A 21,561-nucleotide genomic window follows, 5' to 3' on the forward strand; every position below is an offset into this window, starting at 1 on the left:
GTTAACCCCATGTCTGCGGATGATGTCACCAAGGGGGAGCATATAGAGGGTGAAGAGGAGGGGATCGAGGACAGAGCCCTGAGGGACACCGCACGAGACAGTGTGGGGGCCGGAGGAAAAGCCGTTCGTGGAAACAAAGTGAAGACGGTGGGAGAGGTACGAACTAAACCACTCAAGGACAGGGCCTTGAAGGTTGAGGTGGGAGGACAAGCGGTGGAGGAGGATAGCATGGTCGACCGTATTGAATGCTGCCGATAGGTCGAGGAGGACGAGGAGGCAGAGGGAGCCCTGGTCACAGATGGTCAGGATGTCATTGGTGACCTTGACCAGGGCAGTTTCTGTGCTATGGGCAGCACGGAAACCCGACTGAAGGGGTTCGAATAATGAATGGGTGGAGAGGAAAGAGCGCAGCTGGGAGGCGACAACTCGTTCCAGGACCTTGGACAGGAAGGGGAGGTTGGAGATGGGCCGGTAGCTTGATAGCTGCGACGCATCAAGGGAGGGTTTTTTCAAGGTGGGAGTGATGGTGGCAGTTTTTAAGGGAATGGGAACAGAGCCAGAGGAGAGGGACAGGTTGACGATGTCTGTGATATGTGGGGCAAGGAGGTGGAGCTGGGAGATAAGGAGTGGAGTGGGGATGGGGTCAAGGGAGCAGGTGGTGGGTTTCAGGGATAGGATGAGTTTGGTGACAGAGGGTGGGGAAACGGGTACGAAAGTGTGTAGGGGAGGATGGGTAGGAGTCGGAGTGTGGGAGGGAAGGGGTGGGGGGTGGGTGGATGTTGGAGGGGAAGTGACCCGGAGCGAATTCCCTTGATTTTGGATTCACGGAAATCCAGCATCTCCTCTCAGTGAAGGTTGGAGGAGATGACCTGCGCGGGGTGGCGGGGGGGATGGAGGCGTCGGGATGTGGTAGAAAACAGTAGCCTGGGGTTGTTCTTCGCCTCCAGGATTATCCTGGAGTAGAAGGACGACTTGGCCGAGGCTAGAGTGGAGCGGTAGATTTTGAGGAGGTCCAGCCAGATTTGTCGGTGGACCGTTAGGCCAGATTTGACGCAGGTGCATTCAGCGGCCCGCACCTGGCTCTTCAGTGAGCGGAGGTGGGTGGTGAACCAGGGGGAGGAGCGAGAGTAGGAGACAGTACAGGAGGTGATGGGGGCAAAAGTATCGAGTGTGGAGGAGAGGGTGTTGTGGAGGAGGGTGAGAGGAGAAGAGGGGTCAGTGACACATTGCTGAGTCAGAATTCCAACAATGTAATGTAAAAATACTGATGAATTAATTATGGCATGATGCTAAATGCTTCTGGTACTCAAGTGGTTCATAATAATCCTTGCATTTGCTATTATTATTATTATTAAGTGTTTAAAGCAGTTTAATCGTTCATTAGTAACGTTCTTCTTTAAAGAAAGACGGCGTTTGGGCTAAGTGATGTGGGGTTGTTGCAGCTGTTGCTGTTAGACTGGTGGAGGAATGAATGAAGGAAGGGCTTCCCCTGCCTGCTGCCTTGATGTCTCACTGCAGCACCATGGTAGGGGAGCATTAGTGAGCAGTGATGTCAGCGGCGCTCCCCACCCCTCCCCCTGTGCCTGTCCCCCTGACACAGATGCAGTGAGTGAGTGAACACAGAGCATCTTTTATCTGCAACAAACCTAGCCTTTCCTACCAGTCTCTTAGGATGAATGCATTGCATTATTTGGAAACCGAGTCCCGTTGCACGGAGTAAGATGCACGTTTTTTGAACTTATAACTGAATTCGCTGGTTGCTAATATTTGATCATCATATGTCTATTTTATTATCATTATATTATTATTAAAGGTAGGAATTACAAGAGCAGGGGTTTGTTTTTTAGTGAGGAAGGAGACAAACCAGACCTGCTGCTGGGTTTGTGTTGATAAATGGCAGTGAGATAACAATGACATGGCAGAGTCACATCATTAGCTCACAAAGTGATGTATCTGCACAGCGAGGGGCTTCGTATCATGTTGCCCTCCAGGCAGTTTCTCTTGTGTTGTCTGGGAACTAAAGAGGTATTTTAGCAGTTTTCAAACAGTGTTGGGGGGTGGGTAGGAAGGAAGTGCATCATGTGATTTTGAGCACTAAAGATTCCCATCAGCATCCAGAAGCAGAAGCTGTTGTAATATAACACCAGGTCACTGTATTACCATCTCAGTGTCTCAAGGTCCCCTGCCACCCCCACTTCCAATCCCACTGAATATTTTCTTCTTTTAAAAAGCGTTGCATTTTATTGCAGTTCACGATTAGAATCGAATCAGCTTTTAATGCAATATCGTAAATTGTAGGAAAGCAAGTTGAAAGAGGAAGATGGGGTTTGTTAGTTGGTTGTTAGTTGGGGGGAGAAACAAAAAGCAGTGCCTGTTTGCTGTGTAACCACGGGATAAGACAGGTGAAACTTACAGGAGTTCCTCCCATAGCTGATTGTGCAAGAGTTAAACTAGTCAAGTTGTCGCTGCAGTGTTCAAATTGTGTAGCTTTTTTGCTTCTTTTAAACCTTACTTAATATTGTGCAATTAAATGCATGTTTCGATTTGTGTATGATTAAAGTGTAGTTGTATATTCAATGTGTGTAATTGATAAACTTTAATACTGTTATTATCTTATCTTTGAAAGCTTCCAGTAAACTGTAGAGGGTTGGTTTCTGAAGTTTCTTAAGATTCTATATAGTAAATACACCTTTCCCACCGAAAATACAAACTTTTGTATTTGTTTTAAGTCATTTTTTTCCCATTACTACCTATTGAACTACATTTTCAAAACTCTTCCCAATTGTTTTGTTTGGGAGAGAATAATTCAGCACCCCACCCCCCACTCCCACACACACACTCCTCCTCTGGTATCAGTAGAGTTCGGGGGAAAAATAAAGCCCACATTACATCTGAAGAAAGACTAGTACTAATGAGCACTGTAAATTATCATTAGTCATTTGCAGGTTTGTGTATAACATAATGACATTGTACAAACACTGATTTCCACATGAAAGAAATACAGCAGTTAACTTTATCGGCCCAAATGTATTCAATATTTATTTGATGGGACTCTTTTTAACTGACTCTGTCCCACCTGAAAATTCAAATGTTTCATTGGTTTGGGGAAAACAGTGATAGGTGCTGGCAGGAGGTGGTGTCATTTCCTGACTGCTGGCATTAGAAATGTTGCAAAAAGTATAGACCTAATGGATCTCCTGGGTTGTGGGTAAAGACTTAGAACCATAGACATTTAGAGCACAAAACACTGCTACTCGGCCCATCACATCTGTGCAGGCTCTTTTAAAGAGCAATCCTTCCAGTCCCATTTTATCTGCCTTTTCCTTACACCCCTTTACTGTTCTCTAATTTACTGGAGAAAGCAAACTTTAGGTACTTAGCCTGGACAGCAGGTGGCACATTATAATTGCTAATTATAATAAGTGCATACGTACAAGCTCATAGGTGAGTGGGATCTGGTAACAGCAACACAACAACAAAATTACATTTGTAAAGCGCTTTTCACATCGTGAGGACGTCCCAAGGTGCTGGACAGACAGAGTTACGAACCCGAGTTGGGGGTTGGGGAGGGGGAAAGGCTGGGGGGGAAGCAGAGAGATTGCAAGCACGGTCGAAAGGAGGGTCGAAGAGGAGGGTCTTGATGGTGGCAAGGAACGGGGCGAAGCGGAGGGACTGCGGGATGGAGTTCCAGAGGGTGGGGGCAGAGTGGCGGAAAGCGAGTGAGGCGGGGAGTGTGAAGCAGGCCGGAGCCCGTTGAGAGGAGGGAGAGAGCAGGATGGAAGGGGATTAGGAGGTCGCAGAGGTAGGGGGGAGCAAGACAATGGAGGGCTTTGAAGATGAGGACCAGGATCTTGTATCCTCTGTGTGATGGGAAGCCGGTGGAGTTGGGCAAGGATGGAGGTGATAGGGTCGCAGTAGCCTAGTGCGGGAGATGACATGGACTGCAGAGTTCTTGATGATCTACAGCCTGTGGAGGGAGGAATTGAGGCGGCCGACAAGCAAAGAGTTTGCATAGTTGAGCCTTGATGAGATGAAAGCATGTATGAGGGTTTCGGCAGCCTGCCGTGTGAGACAGTGGTGGAGCCAGGCAATGTTGCGGAGGTGGGGGAAGGCAGAGTGGGTCATAGCGCAGATGTGGAGGCCAAACAAGACCCCAAGGTTCTGGTCTGGCTTAGCAAGGTGGAGTGTGCAACCATGGATGGTAACACCTTCGTACCTCATATTACACAGGCTGGTTGCAGAAAGCTTTACCTTGATGTGAATTCATCATCTGTTGACTGGTCCTGGCATTTGTCTGTCACATGCACTTGTTAGTGGTGTGGATACCTTGTGCATGGTACTGGTTTTGTTTGTTTGATGTTCCATGTATATTGCACATCTGCTTACGTTAGCAGATTGCACTTTAAATGTAGCAGCGATGTTCCTTCAAAAGGAAGTTACCACTACCTTCACAAGGAGGGTCCTTATCCTACTTCCAGAGGAAACAGCTCCGGGCCAGTAAAGTGAATGAGTCACTCTGCTAGGTGCACCTGCTTCCACCGTCTTCTGGTTGGTGGTGGTTTGAACCACCAACCCACTCCTACAGGCCAGCAAAGAGGTTTGCCAGACCTTCCCAGATTTGAGAGCAGTTTTATGTGGACAATCCGCTTTGTTAGAGGAATGAACAACAGCTTGCCTTTTATAGTGGCCTTTACGTGAGGTAGCGTCCTGGAGTGCTTGAGGTATGAATAACAACTATGGCTCTATATTCTCGAGAGAAGATTTTGAGGGGTCCTTACAGAGATGTAGTTCAGAGGCGTCCTCTTGGCCTACGATTGATTGCCTAGGGTGTGCGCTCCACTGATCGCGAGTCTAGAATTGGAGGAGCACAGTCGGTCTGAATAATTTAAAGAGCTAAAACATAAGAGCCTCGGTCTTGCCTCTAACACTTACAATTTATCCACAAAATTACAACATCTTTCAGGAGACTGATGAAAACTATTTGACAGCGGGGTTTAATTCATGGAAATACAGCTGTGACGTGGGCAAGCTACTCAGCCCAACAGTTTAAATATTGATGCATCCTAATGTGAACACAAGAAAGATAGTCAGGGCTACTAATCGTTCCCTTATGAAAGCTGAGGGCGATTATATATGCATATCAGAATGAAAGCTGTTAGAGCTGGAAATAGATCACTTGTTTACTATGTTATAAAGTGCAAAGCACGTTCCATTGTCCCAGCAAGGAATCTGACCTCTTCCCCACCGACCCCATCAGCCCTCCTCTGTCGCACCCCAGTAAGAGGTTTTGTGCTGCACTAGCTTACATTTCCTGTGTTATCCATCCTTATAGCCTTTTTGCAATCAGTCACCTTAGCTGTCCAGGTGTTCTCACAGGTGGTGTGTTGTGGAAGCAACAGAAAATATTACTTTAATAATAATAATTCTAATAATAATTAATAATTTGATGTAACACTTTATCACATCTCAAGATGTCTCAAAGCGCTTCACAGAATATACTGTAAAGTAAATTGACTGTATATATTTTGTGGGTGAAATGTGGCAGCCAATTGCACACAGCAGTGTCCCACAAACAGTCATGAAATGAAGTGACCAATTTATTATTATTTAATATGAGATTACTCTTCATGTTACTGATAATAATAATCCTTGCATTTGATATAGCGCCTTTTCACGTCTTCGAGACATCTCAAAGTTCTTCACAGAATACACTGTAAAGTGAATTGACTGTATATTTTGGGGCTGCTTTTGTTAGGGGTGGAAACGAGAGCCCAGTAAGCTATAGAAATGAAAATTGTTGTTGCCATCACTGCTCTTATTGTACATGCGCGGATTGCCCAAGAAGGCATTCTGTATCAACACAGTGACATCGTTGTGCCACTGAATGATAACTTCTAGAATGTGCACACCTAAACCAACGTACAAAGGTGGGATTCAATTACCTGGACTCATACTCTGGATTTTGCCCAGTTTGCAGTGAAACATGAATAGTTATGCTGCATGTCAGAGAGTGAATATTGGCAGGTTTTAAACTCTCTAATACCCCAAATGTGTGAGTGGATTGCCAAGTTAGTGCTTATTCCTGATTAATTTATTTTTGCTGTGGATAGATGCCTACCAAAAGCCAAATTGATGCTGCCCAAAGCTCTTTCACTCAGCATTCCTACAGTCATGTGAGAGAGGTTATCTCGGCTGGATTCAAACCCAAGCCCCATAGTTAAAAGGACACTGTTCCTAGTTAGTTTTGGAACTGATTACTAATTATGTTCTTATAATGAAGAAATTCCAGTGCTTTGATTTTCGTGTATTGTAAGTGAATGGAGGAACTCTACCACCCCAGCTACTCCCTCCCCTTATCAGCTTGTTTCATAATCCCTGCACTATCTGCCCCACCATTGCTTAGTGAGCTTTCATCTATTCCGCTCCCAATTTCTGGAACTGCATCCCAGAGTTCCCGTGCCTTCCTTTCCCCTTCCCACTGAGCCTTCAAACCCATCTGTGATACCTAACTCTTCGACCCCGTGTTCGTTTACCTTTGTAAAGTGCTACATAAATTGTTAGAACGTTTTGCCATTCCCTTTCTCTCTCTGCCTTTTCTTTCTCTCTCTGCTGTCTCTCCCTCTGAGTTTATCATTCTCTCTAATTATCTGCCCCTTTTTTATGAGTTCTGTTTTTCTCTCTAATTCTCCACTGCTTTTTTTAATGCACAAGAATCTTACCTTCCCTCCCCAGCAAATATCGAGTTGTGCGCAAGAGGGCAATGTTATTATAGATAGAGACTTAATAACTGTGAAACAACAGGGTTCACAATTCAGTGATCGTGCATTCCCAGAAACTGGTATGCACCAACTCAATTAACAGAAAAAAGTTAATTTTATTTAAAAGACATTTGGGTGAAAAATAATATTTTACCAATTTTATTTTCAAAATTTTGGAAATTTATTGAAGAAGGTTGATTAAAGATATCCTAAATTGTCCTTATTCATTGCCCACCAAGTTCTGGATTTGAGCCAAAAAAAACTCTTGGTTTTAGCTTTGAGATTATTCTTTAAAATTTAAGATTGTACAGAATTTGGAAAATTCAGCTCAATATTAATTTGAAAGCTAATCCTAATTTTATGCAGTTTCTAAAAAAGAATGCATTTGAAAGCTGCAAAGGGGATTCTGGACTCTAAGGATAAATAGAGATGCCAAACACTATTAGGTAAATCATAGAAATGTGTAATTACCAAAGACATCCAAATGTTAGGCTATTCAAAACTGAATATTAGATAAAAACATGTGAATATTTTAAAGATAATTTGATTGAGGACGAGTGTACGATGGGAAAAAAAAGTAAAGATCGTGCTTATAAAACTTACTGAACTTGTGAAAACAAAAATAAATAAAAAGAAAATAAATGCATTTTTCCAAAGTTGGATTTTTTTTTAATAATAAATATTCCTTATATTTGATAATAGTGACTTTCACATCAAAAGCACAACTCAAAGCACTTCACTGCATGTATTGTAAATTGGAGTGACTGCAGTTTGTGGGTGAATGCGGTAAGCAATTTGCTTCTTCTAGAAGTCGCTGGGAACACTCAGCAGGTCAGGCAGCATCTACAGAGAGAGGAGAGTGAGTTAACGTTAACTCACTTTCCTCTCTCCATAGATACTGCCTGACCTGCTGAGGTTCCCAGTGACTTCTGTTTTTATTTCAGATTTCGAGGCATCTGCAGTATTTTGCTTTTTGCACCTTACCGTTGGCACTGTTCCCACCCCTTTTAAAACGGCCATCATCACTGATATCCTTAAAATACCCTCCTGGACCCATCTCTGCTGTCAAACTACTGCCCCATCTCCAACCTCCTTTTCCTTTCCAAGGTCCTTGAACGAGTCTTGCTTCCCAGCTGCGCTCCTTCCTCTCCCACTACTCCCTTCACAAACTCCTCCAATCGGGTTTCCATGCTGCCCACAGCACAGAAACAGCCCTGGTCAAAGTGACAAATGATAGTCTGTCCATCTGCAACCAGAGCTGCCTCTGCCTCCTCATCCTTCTTGACCTATCTATTGCCTTCGATACCGTTGACCACTCTATCCTCCTCCACCGCCTCTCCTCTTACCTCAACCTTCATGATTCTGTCCTTGAATGGTTCAGATCCTACCTCTAACACAGTCGCCACTTCATCTCCACAAATGGTTTCTCCTGAAGCCCCCACATTGTCTCGTGCGACGTTCCTCAAGGCTCTGTCCTTGGTCCCCTCTTCTTCAACATCTATATGCTCCCTCTTGGTGACATCATCTGCAGACATGGGGTCAACTTCCACATATATACGGATGACACCCAACCCTTCCTCTCTGCCTCCACCTTGACTCCAGGACAACTGTTGTCCTGATAGAATGTCTGTCAGACATCAAGTCCTGGATGAGAGCTAACTTTCTTCAGTTGAACGTCAACAAGACCGAGGCTCTCCTGATTGGCTCCCATTAGCGTCTCAGGCGCTGACAGTATCACCATTCAAGGTGCACACTCAACCGGAAGCTTAGTGTCTTGTTTGACCCTCAACTATCCCTTCTACCCCACATTCGTGTCATGACCTACTCTGCCTTCCCCAACTCCGCAACATTGCCTGGCTCCACAACTGTCTCACACCGCAGGCCACTGAAACCCTCATACACACATTCTTAACATCCAGGCTCGACTATGGAAACTTCCTACTTGTCGGCCTCCCCAACTCCTCCCGCCATAGGCTGCAGATCATCCAGAACTCTACAGCTCCAGTTCTCTCCCGTACCAGGCTCTGTGACCCTCGCACCCTTATTCTCGCCCAACTCCACTGGCTCCCCACAGAGGATACGGTTCAGGATCCTGGTCCTCACTTTCAAAGCCCTCCAGGTCTTGCTCCTTCCTACCTCGGTGTTCGTATGAAACTGTCCACTCCCTCCGCTCAGTGTGCTGCGGCTGACCTGCTCCAACATTGGCGGTCGGCCTTCAGCCTCTCTGCCCTCACCCTTTGGATCTCCATCCCTCATTCCCAAGACCCTCCTCTTCAACTGACCCTTCGGCCATCCTCCTATCCCTGCCCTCCACACCTCCTGATCCAATCCCCCTGCTCGGGTCCAAATCCCTGATTATTCAGCGTCCTCCAGCCCTAAAAGTCACTATACAAATGTAATGTGCTGTTGTTGTTGGTACACTTCTGACGTTGTGATGTAGTTTAAGTGAACCGAAACCTTAATTTAAAACATTGATTTAAAATAATGTTTAAATAGTGTATAATGAAAGGTGACCCCAATGTGCTTTTTCTAAATGAAAGTTTTGTTAACCAGAACAGATTTCTTTTGAATGTGCATATGCTTGTGGTTTTACTGTATAGTTAAATGATAGTGTGTTAGCCTGGCTCAGTTGGTAGTATTTTTGCCTCTGCGTCAGAAGTCTGTGGGTTTAAGCCCTAAATCAGGGCTTGGAACTCTCACATAGTCAAGGCTGATGCTCCAATGCAGTGCTCGGGGTCTGCTATCACATTCACCCACAAATATACAGGCACTATGCTACTCAGTAAAATCTTGTGAAATGCTTTGAGACATCTCGAAGATGTGAAAGGGCGGTCTATCAAATACAAGGATTAATTATTTATAAGTTTATAGTGTGATGAAAATCTCTGTTTTGTAAAAGAGTAACAATGGCTATTCTGAGAGAAGTGCAGGGTTGTACTGACTGGCTTTGCAGTGTGGATATAGTAGATCCTCTTATAGTGTACAATCCTCTTTATGAATGCTATTATCTGAGGGTGTTTAATAGCCAAGTATTGTTATAGAGAAGGGGTACTTTAATTAAGGTATGGAACTGAGAGAACCACTCAGTAACATTGTTCACTGAATGTCTCTTTGGTGATTTTCATTTTGGGATGAATTATTCTTTTTAATACAGCAGTCATTTACAGAATGAAAAATGAGCTGTGCCTGAGGATGGGAGGATTTTGTTTTTCAAACATGGATTGAGATATAAGCCTGAACATCAAAGACCAGTTAACCTACGATTTACAATTTGGGAAATGCTTTAGAGCAATATTCGCAATGCTCTTTTGAAGAGCATAGACACTATAAGAAGTCAACATGGGTTTACAAGCAGTCGATCATGCCTTACAAATCTGCTGGAATTTTATGAGAGAGTATTTAATCAAGTAGTTGAGTGCCAACAGTCCATATAATTTCCTTGGATTTTCAGAGTCTTAGAGAATTATGTTTCTTGTAATGTATAACATTTGCTTATGTAGGTGTTCACCTACAAAATATACAGTCACTATTCTTTACAGCAAATCTTGAGAAGCGAATCCAGAGGGTCCTTATGACATGAAAGGCACTTTATCAAATGCAATGATTATTATTATGATACAAAGCTACGCAAATGTTCAGGTGGATACTATCTCTGTATAATTTTAATGGAGGCCACTCCCACTTTTCAGATTTCTCCCTCTTATATTGATAAAAACTTATAAATTACACAACCATTTCCTATTTCATAAGGTCTTGGAGTTATTAGAAAAAAATTCTACACTGTCAATTTCGAAAGAAACTCAAAAAAACCCTCCTGTCAATCAAAATTCATCCTGGCCATTACCATAGTTCAGCTGAGTCCTAAAGGCAGCCATTTTCAAATTCCCACTGTAATTATTACAGGTGAGGCCACACACCCAATTTAAACCTTTAACTTCAGAAACAGATGGAAATTCAACTTGATAAATAGATGGTAATCTAACTTTGTAAACAACCCTTTGTTTTGGAAATAATCAACTCAGCAGGTTAGACCATTAACAATATTAAACTTAATAAAGACATGAACATCAAACAAAAACCGATGGAAATCAAATTAATAATAGGGAATTGAGCAGTCAGTCAGGCTGCCTTTCCTGCACACTACTGTCCATAAAACTCCATTTCCCCTGGCCACTCGCTTACCTGAAGCTCAGTTTATTTACAGCATTTCCCATGTGTCCTGCGTGCTGTCCTGGATGTTGATTATTCAAGGCGCTCCTGGGAGGAGAAGCAGTGATGAGAAGCAGTCTCTTGGTCTCCTGACCAACAATCAAAAGATTTGTTTGGATCCAAACTTATCGGTCCACAACACCTGCCCCACTGTCCTCCATCACAACATCAAGCTGCTTTTTAAATGAGTCCAGTGTCCTAATCTTTACCACCTTTCCTGGCAATCTGTTGCAGCCATTGATAACCCTCTGAGTGAAGAAAAACTTCCTGGTATCTGTCCTGAAATTGCCTTTACACCTCTAAACCTGTGTCCTCTTGTTTACTGTCTTATCGCATCGTAAAATATTGATCTGGGTTTTAGTTTTTCAACCCCTTTTAAAATTGTATACACCTCTTTGAGATCTCCTCTGAATTATCTTCTCTCAAAACTGGTAATATCCCAAGTAAAAATAGTTATTCACTTCATGACTGGGTTTGGAGACATTGCTGTGCATAAATTGGCTGTTGCATTTGCCTACAAAATGCCCTACCATTAATTATGTTTGGAGTATATTCTGGGTAGTACCTTGAGACATTCTCCCGACGTGAAAGGCCCAATATCAAATGTAAGTAGTATTATCAGAAGTGCACAAAAGGAAGTGTGTGTGCAAACAACATGAGAAAAGTGAGTGAGGGTCAGGTCTGAGTGTAAGTATGAATATAAGAGAAATAATGGAGAGATAAAATAGAGAGTTAGAGAATGAGGGAAGAAATAGAGAATTGAGAGGGAGGGAAGAAGGCAGGGAATCAGTGTTTGTGTGTAGGAGTGAGAGATGTACACAGGGGTGACTCCCGACTTTTTTAAAGGGAGCATCCCAAAAAATATGTGCACAACCTAAAGGAATGTACCGTAAACAGTGGAATGTTTTCCGTATCGGGATGAAGGGAAATATTGTAACAGAAGATGTTGTGTTTGTTTTGGATTTCTGTTGTACAAAATATTATATTTATAAATATATCTTTTTTTTAAAAAGTGTAAGAGTGAGAGAAGGAGAAAGAGGCAAGAATGTGAATGAATATGAGACAAGTGACATGAGTGTGATCAGATACACTGAGAGAAAAATACTTGCTCTGTTAGAGGGGAAGGGAGTGATACCAGTGTGAGTAAGAGTGATGCCACTCTCCCACCCTCTCTGCTCTGCACTGCTCTTTAAAGTGCTTCATCATGTTATTCTACAAATGCTGTACAATAACGATGATGATTGATGATGGAATGATGCAGGATTGTGCATTACATTTCAAAATTCTATTGAGTTATTTTTAAAGGTTGGTGCTTCATGGTGACCAACCTGTTTGATAAACAGTTTGACCGGACGTATTTAATTGACAAAATTAAGAGATTCAAAATGCAGACTTCCATCTCTGTGGGGAAGCCAGATATTACAGAAATGAGTAGATAATTAAAGGAGGCAAACACTGAATTGATAAAACTGTGATAATGTGTGAAGGTAACCTTTACCTTTGGAGATAGTTTTTAGACTGAAGGAAAATCTCTTGAAGTTTCATATTTTCAATTGTTTACTTTTGCCTTATCAGGATGAACATTCACTGAGCAGTGAGGAGTTTGAGCTCAGTGACTCCACATGGATGTCAGTTGATCGCATGAACTCTGACCAAAGCTCTACCCTGGAGGAGAGAATGCACAGTCCCCAGAACCTTGATGGTCATCAAGATGGTAAGTGCCATTGCATGTTATAAATGCTGAGTAAATGGGAGCAACATTGTTTGTGTTCAATTAAATGCTGCATATTGGGGGAAGTAATACTTAAACTGTATGAGACCAATGAGATTCAACAACGATAATTTCATTAGATGAAATGAAGGGTTCCATTTTTTTATTACTGCTCTACCTTCATGCTCTACTCCCCTTGCGTGGTGGCTCCTGAACAATTTTGAATCTTGATAATTAAATTCCGTTTGTTGGCAAATTTCAGATGAGAAAACAATTTCTTCTGTTTCTACCTCAGGTGAGTTAATGAATTATTCTGAGACAGAATTAGAACAAGAGAAGGTGCTTGGTTATAATAAAACTATTAATAGGTGACTCTCTTTTAAGGAAATGCTGCTTCCTGTTCTGATGCAATTGAAGCTCTTACAGCGTAGGATACGATACAATACAGTTTACATTCTCATAGTCCGTTCACTTTGGGAGGATGTCTCAAAGAACTTCACATTGCTAGATGGGCACCTGAGCTGGGGATGAGAGCTGGGGTATATAGGGAGGGGAAAGATGACTGAAAGAGCAGTCAAAGCAGTACGTTTTGGGTCTTGCTTTCAAAGAGGGAAATGGGGGGAGCAAGTGGAGGTACCCTGGGATGCAATTCTAGAGAGCGGGGGCAGAAAGGCTGAAAGCCTGCCTGCTTATGATGGGACTGGTAGGGCGAAGGACACAAACCACATTGAGCAAAGCCAGGGTTGGTAGGGTTGAAGGAGGTCGAAGGATAGACATTTGCCCCATTGAGTCTAAACTGTCTAATCCCAATCTTCTGCTCTTTATTTATTCTCCTTTATAATTCTTTCTCTTCTTATAATAATAATAATAATAATAATCCTTGCATTTGATATAGCGCTTTTCACGTCGGGAGGACGTCCCAAAGCACTTCAGAGAATATACTGTAAAGTGAATTGACTGTATATTCATGGGCGAACGCGGCAGCCAATTGCGCACAGCAATGTCCCACAAATAGTCGTAGATTGAAAATGACCAATTTATTATTGTTTTTGTTTTTTGGAGGGATTATTATTAGGCATGTGGAGTAAGGAAACTTGCCCAAGGTTTCGCCCTGCCTGGAATTGAACTCAGGTCTCTCGCTTGCAAAGCGAATGCTCTAACCACTGAGCTACAGGACTCCATGGAAAATGAAAAGGAGAACATTTTTCTTTGTGTTAATCTTTTCCAATGCATCACCCACCCTGACAAAATGGTGTTTGAATGTCCTTTGTTATTTTTGCACTAGCGCATGAGAGATGATGACATCTCATGAGCTGCTGCTCCAGCCCGCCTATGTGAAAATATGACTCTGAATTTTGTGTTTTTTGTTATTATTGCAGTGCATTAGAAATTAAGCCATTGGCATTGCTAGATTGCTTTGAATGTTTGTTTTGTGGAGTCCTGTAGCTCAGTGGTTAGAGGACTCGCCTTGGAAGCAAGACACCTGGGTTCAATTCCAGGCAGGGCAAAACCTTGGGCAAGTTTCCTTATTCCACACACCTAATAATAATCCCTCCAAAACCAAAAACAATAATAAATTGGTCATTTTCAATCCACGACTGTTTGTGGGACACTGCTGTGTGCAATTTGCTGCCGCGTTTCGCCCACAAATATACGGTCAATTCACTTTACAGCATATTCTGTGAAGCGCTTTGTGACATCGAGAAGACGTGAAAAGCACTATATCAAATGCAAGGATTATTATCATTATTATAAACCACTATAGCATTTGTATACACTTTGAAAGGAATAGTATCAGTGGTATTTGGATTTTGGTGGTGCAATCACAATATTCGTGACAAAACTTGGTTCATAGTGTCCTAGTTGCTTATAAAACAGCATGTTTAATGATGGCTAAGGCAGTGGCAGTCAGATCGAACACACTGTGATTTCACAGTTAGCAACCTATGAAAAGTCTCAGTAATGGGATCTTTGAAGGTAGCAATCGTGTCTGGAAAACCAAAGTGAAATGGCTTGGTGTTGAGGTGCATGGTCACCCTCACTCTGCATGAAACATAAAAATATTCTGTAATAATAAGTAATCTTTCAGTCCGTCCTGGGGTGTAGGTTAAGCTGTAGGTTAGGTTAAGGGTGTCAGTGAGTTATGGATAAGAAAGTGCTGTTTGCCAGGAGGTGAAGCAAGTGTGTGTATATAAAAAAAATGCTTTGCTATTGATAATCACAATGTGGCTAAAACTGAAGAAGTTAATATTCACTGCTGTTGAATTAGAAAATAAATATGAGGACATGGTGAATTGTTCTCCATTTTTTAAACCTCCTCCATTGAATTCCCATGGATGAAACAGCATGTCATGTACTGATGGTGCACTATACGTTTTCTTCCCCCCTTGTGTCTGGTGCTGCAGCCTTACCCGACTAGAAACTATTGGTTTGGGTCTGTAAACTCAGACCCTGCATTATAATGGGCACTCTAAAATATGGCCATTCCGGGTCATCAGGTTGCTGCTGAGGTTACTCCCTGGGCGCTACGCATGCATACTATGTGCAGGAAGCCAGCTAGTCAGCGCTGGAAGCCACTTCTGGTATATTATGGTTCGAGGTGGAAAGTCCAAGCTATGCGCATATTCACTTTATACAGCAACAACTTGCGGGGTAGCATCTTGGAGTGCTTTTCCGGTGGGGTAGGGAATATTATTAGTTCCCAATAATAGAGCAAACTTATTCAATGTCTGTCTGCTCCTGCAATATATTTTTGTATAGAAAGTTACTGTATTTGGTTTCTGATAGTTAGTGGTGAGAGAGATGTCATGCTCATGGAGATTTCAGATCAGTAAAGAAACAAATCAGAGTGCTCACAAATACAATTCTTAAGATGAGAGTGTGGGTTGAAATAAGTGGCTGAAATTTTTCATAGCTTTTTCAAAGGCAGGGGTATTGTATTCCCAAAGGATTGCAAATACTTCCTATTCTAATTTTAAAAATACACTGGAAGCATAATCCTAGCAATTAAAAGTCTGTTACCTTGATAAATTATATAATCCATAATAAAGAAACCTCATTTAACAAGAAATATTTAGCAACTGGGCAAAATTAAGTGGGTGTAATTAGCAGCAGATTAGCCAGATGGCCTGAAAATTGCTCTGGATATGCATAAAAATGAAGAAAAAATTGTTGGGATAAAATAAAAAGAGCTTTACTTTGTCTATTCATGGAAGTGCTAACAATGGGAAATTGTTCAGATATCAAGATTGTGTCATAATCTTTGCATATGATATCACTTGTAATACTGAAATGTTTAAAAGTGCTTCACAGTTAATTGTTGTCAAGTGTGTATGTGTAGGCTTTTCATCTTCAACCTATCCTTCTTATCAAATCCTGGACCTGATTTGCCACTCAACTCCACTTCCACCTACCACTCCCAATGTTTTTTCTGTACTTATCAAAGAGGAATGGTAACTGCTTTGTTAATGATCAGTACTAAATTTTCCAAAACTCTCATCTGCATCAAACTCCATATGCCTATTATTCCAGTCCTTGCCAAGGTCCACTGGCTCCGTCTCCCAACAATTGATTTCAAAGTCCTCACCTTCACCTTTAAATCCCCTCATGCTCTAGCAGCTCCCTATCTCAGTGACCTCCTCCTAACCCACTCTCTTCCATTTGGTTAAGACCTGCCTGCCGTGAGTCCCTCCCCCTCTTCTTATCACCATTGGTAGTCGAGCTTTTAGCCACTAATCTAACCTCTGTAACTCTCTCCATCTCGCCCTCCTCTCTTTAAATCCTATTTAAACACCTATCTCTTTGACCTTGATTATAGTCGCCTTCTCCCTTACTCTGTCCTTGTGAAGTATTCTGGGAAAGGATCCTTCATGAAGGACACCTAAATATAAATGGAAGTTACTGTTTATTTCTTGGGTCCACAAACATTTTGAGTTGAAATGAAGTAGAACTGCTACCCACTGCAAGGCAAACTACTGGTTGTGAAGACTCAATAAATAGAATGCAGATGCATTGTCTGGAACATATTTGTTATTTCAGTCAGGAAGGTAGAAAAGGTACAGATATTATATCAGGATAACTTTAAAAAGTAATATAAACCACAATAAGAAGCATTTCACTTTTCATCTGATAAAATAATAAAAAAGAACAGTGGCATTATGATATATACCATGCTGTTGTGGGCACATTTATGGCAATGCCTGCAATGGTTTTTTTTGTGAGTGCTTTGTTTTGATAACAGTCTTTCCTGGGCTTTCAAAAAATGTATCCTGAATTTTATCTTACCGTAGCTGTATGCACGTTTACTGTCTCTAACGGTTATCTGTTTAGCAACAGCATTGTGCACATGACAATCCATTGGTAATTATTTGCTAAGTGCAATAATAATCCTTGCATTTGACATAGTGTCTTTCACATTGGAAGGATGTCTCAATGCTGATACATTACGCTGGTAAATGGAGTGATTGTGTATTTTGTGGGCAAATGACACAGTGCTATAGCATTGGTTGACGTTGGCGTGCTGGATGCTGTGTTTCTGCTCCCTTGGTTAAGGGTTGTTAAAGAAATGGATCTGGGTCTGGAGACATTCTACCTAAACAAACAGAAAAAGCTGCAAATCAGTGATAAGTACCAGTACGAAAATGAGGTTTTGGTAAGAACACCTTATCTTTCAGGTCACCTCAGAGATACAGACTGAACAGGACATAGACAAAATGGTAACATCTATGATATATAACTATAATCTCAAAGACAAGGACGTTGCAACTGTTATGGCTTTAAATAGGATGGAGGCAGAGAGAGAGTTGGGTGTCATCTGCATACACGTGGAAGTTAACCCCACGCCTTCGTCGAACAGGATCATGTAGATATTAAAGAGGAAAGGACCAAGGATTGAGCCTGGAGGAATTGTGTCAGTGGACAAGGAAAGATTGATGATGTCTGTTAGCAGGGTGGAAAGGAGGTGGACATGGGAGGGGATAGGATTGAGGGAACAAATGGTGGGGTTCATTCAGGAGATGGGGAAAGAAAAGAGGGTAATGTTGAAGTTCTGGAGGGAGGAATGGGTGGAGGCAGAAGGGGGTGGATGGGAAGTGTTGGCAGTAGCAAGGGTTGGCAGTAGAGTGGATCCTCTCAATTTTGGACTCAAGAAAGTCCATCATCTCTGATTTCACCAAGTGGGATATGATCACCCAGTTTATGCATTACCTTTGCAGGTTCAATTCCTGATCTGTGCTGAATTATCCCATCTTTGCATTGGCTGCAGTTCAGATGCTTTGATTAGTCTTAGAGGTTGGATGGCGACATTCAGAAACCTTTGACCTTCTGCTTGTGTGACTGATGAATAAGGAGAGAATCAGACTCAGCTATGGTGCCGAAACCTGTTTCCAAGTCACTCGCGTGAATATTTCCAATTTATGGGAGGTACCAGAGCTCTGTGGATTCTAATGCCACTCAGGAGCCAAAGCGTTCAAGTTAGGAAGAAAAAGCAGCAAAATTGATGGAGGAACAATGATCAGCAAGTAAACTAAAGTGAGCAATGAGACAAAATGTTACAAATTAAATTCTTTCCTTTAGAACTAAACATTATTTCAGAGAATTAGATGAATTCATCTCTTTCACTAAGTTTGACTTTTATATTTGAAACAACAACTATTATTTCATGTTAGTTATTTGACTAGTGGTCTCTTCAAAGTCTTTTATTGAAGGCATTTAATTACATTTTGATGAATTGCACAGTAATGTGGACCAAGCTGTCATTCATCCATCTAGTGATCACTGGAGCAAAGAGTGTTTTTACCTGTCTTGTATCCTTTCACTTATCATTTTCTCTTGCATGTGTCCATCAAGTCTTAACATTTTATATAGAGATGTTAATTCCTCTAGTCTCGGACTTTCTATGGTTTGCTCATTGTGCTGAGTCTTAACAAAAATACTGTTTTTCTTATAACAATCTACTGGTCTCCGAGCTTTTTCTCTCGTAAACAATGTAAAAGGACAGTTCACTGAGAAGGAAATTAATTGTAATAATACTTTTTTTCAACATGTTGTTCAACATCGAGAGTTCAATCCTAAACTCCTGTGTCGCCCATGTTATTTTTGATAATATAATGCCTTCAAGATGAGCACAGAAGGTCTGTAATTGCAACAGTGATCCCAATGCATGGGGTATTGCTTATGCAGAAAAGTTAACATGACAAACGGACATAAGATTTACTATTTAACAATGATAAATGCAAGACACCGTGTATAGGAAGTAAAAATAGGAAGCACAACAACTCCATGGATGACATAGAGCTTCCAAAGAAGGAAGCTGAAGGAGTCTTAGTGGTGCTCATTGACTCATCATCACTCATTGTGTGAGGCAGCAATTAACAAGGCAAGCAGCTTAATGGGGTTATTTTGTCAAATCAGTTGAAATTTGGATTGCAGATGTCATGCTTAAGTTGCACAGTGCTGTGTCAGGCCAAACTTGGGAGTATTATATGCAGTTCTGCTTGCAGTGACATAAGAAAGTACTATAAGACATTAGATAGTAGTACAACAACTTGAATTGATATAGCGCCCTTCATGTGGGGTAGCGTCCCAGAGTGCTTGACAGTGGCAGAGTCACTGGGGGAGAGGGAGGGGTGAGGTGACCGTAAGCATGATCAAAAAGGAAGGTATTTAGGGGGGATTTGAAAGTGATGAGGGAGGGGGCAAGATGGAGAGATTGAGGGAGAGAGTTCCAGAGTTTTGTAAACCTAAAACAGTACTTCCTTGTGCAACAAGGAAGAGGAAGGCGGGAACAAATGTTCATAGTTGGAAAAGTCAGTTTCAGGAGAGACACCAGGAAAATTTTTTTTACCCAGAGGATAATTAATACTTGGAACAGATTAGCAATTGATACCAGGGTGTCTCACGAAGCACTAGATGCTGTGATGGGAGGATGGTAAGGTGAGTATTCTGAAAAGATGAGATCAGATGGTCTGACGACCTTCTTCAACTGACCCAGATTTGTGATATTATAATGTTTTTAAAATCAATTTTAATGCAAAATCACCAATGCTGGTAAAATTATTTTATTCTTTTCTCATGCTCTTTCACATTTTTATACAACATTGAATTTTCTTTTCTGGCACTTTGTAATCCAATATTGAATGAAATGACTTTGTATAGTTGTCATTCTGAGTTTAGCTAATATTTGACTTAGAATTCAATAATTGGTAAAATCCCATATGAGCCACAATGTGAATTATGGGTAAGAGCAATTCTTTGCAGGTGTGACGTTTTTTTAAAAAAATCACTGTTTACAGGGTGCCACTGAAGGGTAAATCTGGGGCATGTACAGGAGGCTTACAGGAGGCTGGAATGTCACAACCTGTCCTGTAAAGATCCTCCCACTATGCAGAAGGCAGATATCCTCCAGATAGCTGATGAGGAAATTCTGATATCTGGGACTACAACTGCTGGAGGAAGTTACCTGGAGTCCGAGTTCGTCCATCCATTGGCTGGAATCCACCTTGATTGTCTTTCTGAGAGGCAAGCAGCTGCTGCTTAAACTGAGCTGTAGACAGGTAGATGGTGGTAATGCTCTCATGCATTTCATGCTGAGCTGTGTTGCCCACCAGGAAGCTCATAGCTCCTACCATCCATTTAGTGAGGCCTCAAACCTGGTGCTCAAAGAGTTGATTTCATTATGGCAAAATTTCCCCCAGGTAAAACTGACAGCAGGGAAAAATTATCAAAAACCAACAAGTGTCTTTCCTCAGGGGAGGGAAGTGGGAGCTAAGCAGGGTCTCCTTGGAGGTGAACTGGCTCCAAGATGACAGATTTGGGAAAGGAATGTGGAAATTGAGCCAGGCCTCTGTGGTGCTCTTGGTAGTCCGGTTCCTGAGCCAGGCTGGTCCACAGTATTCTAGAGCACTACTGATGATAGCATAACCAGCCTGGTACATCAGCAGAACTTTGAAGGGCAGGCCAGTAACTGGGGGTAGGGAATCATCCCACTAAGCTCCTGATAACCCTGCAAGCCAAAGCCCTAACCGATAGGGTGGGCCTAGCTGAACAAGCAGTAGGAAAGGTTGTCACACAGCGATATCAATGGCAAACTATGTAGATTTAGCTGGTTAGACTCAGCAGTACTCCAACTCACACTCTGGGGTCCCCAGGCCTTGGCTCTTGCCAACCTGCGCCTAAGATTTATGGAATTAGGTAAGCAGGATGCTTTCCAGCTACCAGAATTAGCTCCTTTTTTTAAAATAAAAGAAGTATTTGGGAATGGTATCAGAATAGATGGGGCTGGATGCTATCTGGGAGTATCTACGGAGGGATAGAGGCCAGAATTGTATTGTAAAAATAAATGAATATTCTGGAGCTGTTGCTCAGATTCACTTTGCAATCCTTTCCCCCTGGGAGGTAAAGTGGATGGGGTGGAGACCTTAACGGGCAGTCTTTGCGTGGGCTGTGGAAGCAGCGGGTTTGACAGGCATTTTCTCAATGCACAATTCCTTCATGTTCTTTTGTGTGCTGCTCCTGGCAGACTACTCCTGCGGCAACACAGCTCCTTGAACTGGTTCACTGCCTCCCTGCAGTTTACTTCTGTTGTCAGTCACAGTACTTACCCTTCGTCAGGCTGATCTACTTTTAGCTCATGGTACTCTTCCATCATCATAAGTCTTGATCTACCTTTCAGGGCTTGTCTTCCCATTGGCCATACTTTTATTCTGCATCACAGCCTTTTCTTTCCAGCAGGTGGCTGTACTTTATGACAAGTGATGCTTTCTTTTCTGCTGGCTGGCTGCTATTTTATCTTCTGCATCCAAAACCCACTTTCAAAAGCATCACCTCCCATCTCAGAGATGAACTCTATCCAACGTACTTTTCTTTTTTAGAAATAATCCTTAG

At 42.1% G+C, this 21,561-nt stretch overlaps 1 protein-coding gene across 2 annotated transcripts in view; it reads left to right on the top strand.

Annotated features, from left to right (window-relative positions):
• Positions 1 to 21,561, top strand: part of LOC103175159 (nucleolar protein 4) — a 153,737-nt gene that overhangs the window by 46,607 nt on the left and 85,569 nt on the right. For both annotated transcript variants that reach the window (XM_007887970.2, XM_007887971.2), the window contains exon 5: positions 12,543 to 12,681. In XM_007887970.2, the coding sequence (XP_007886161.1) occupies positions 12,543 to 12,681 (139 nt within the window). The remainder of the gene's footprint in view (positions 1 to 12,542; positions 12,682 to 21,561) is intronic.

The sequence above is a fragment of the Callorhinchus milii genome, unplaced genomic scaffold, assembly GCF_018977255.1.
Source record: "Callorhinchus milii isolate IMCB2004 unplaced genomic scaffold, IMCB_Cmil_1.0 Scaffold2, whole genome shotgun sequence".
NCBI lineage: Eukaryota > Metazoa > Chordata > Chondrichthyes > Chimaeriformes > Callorhinchidae > Callorhinchus > Callorhinchus milii.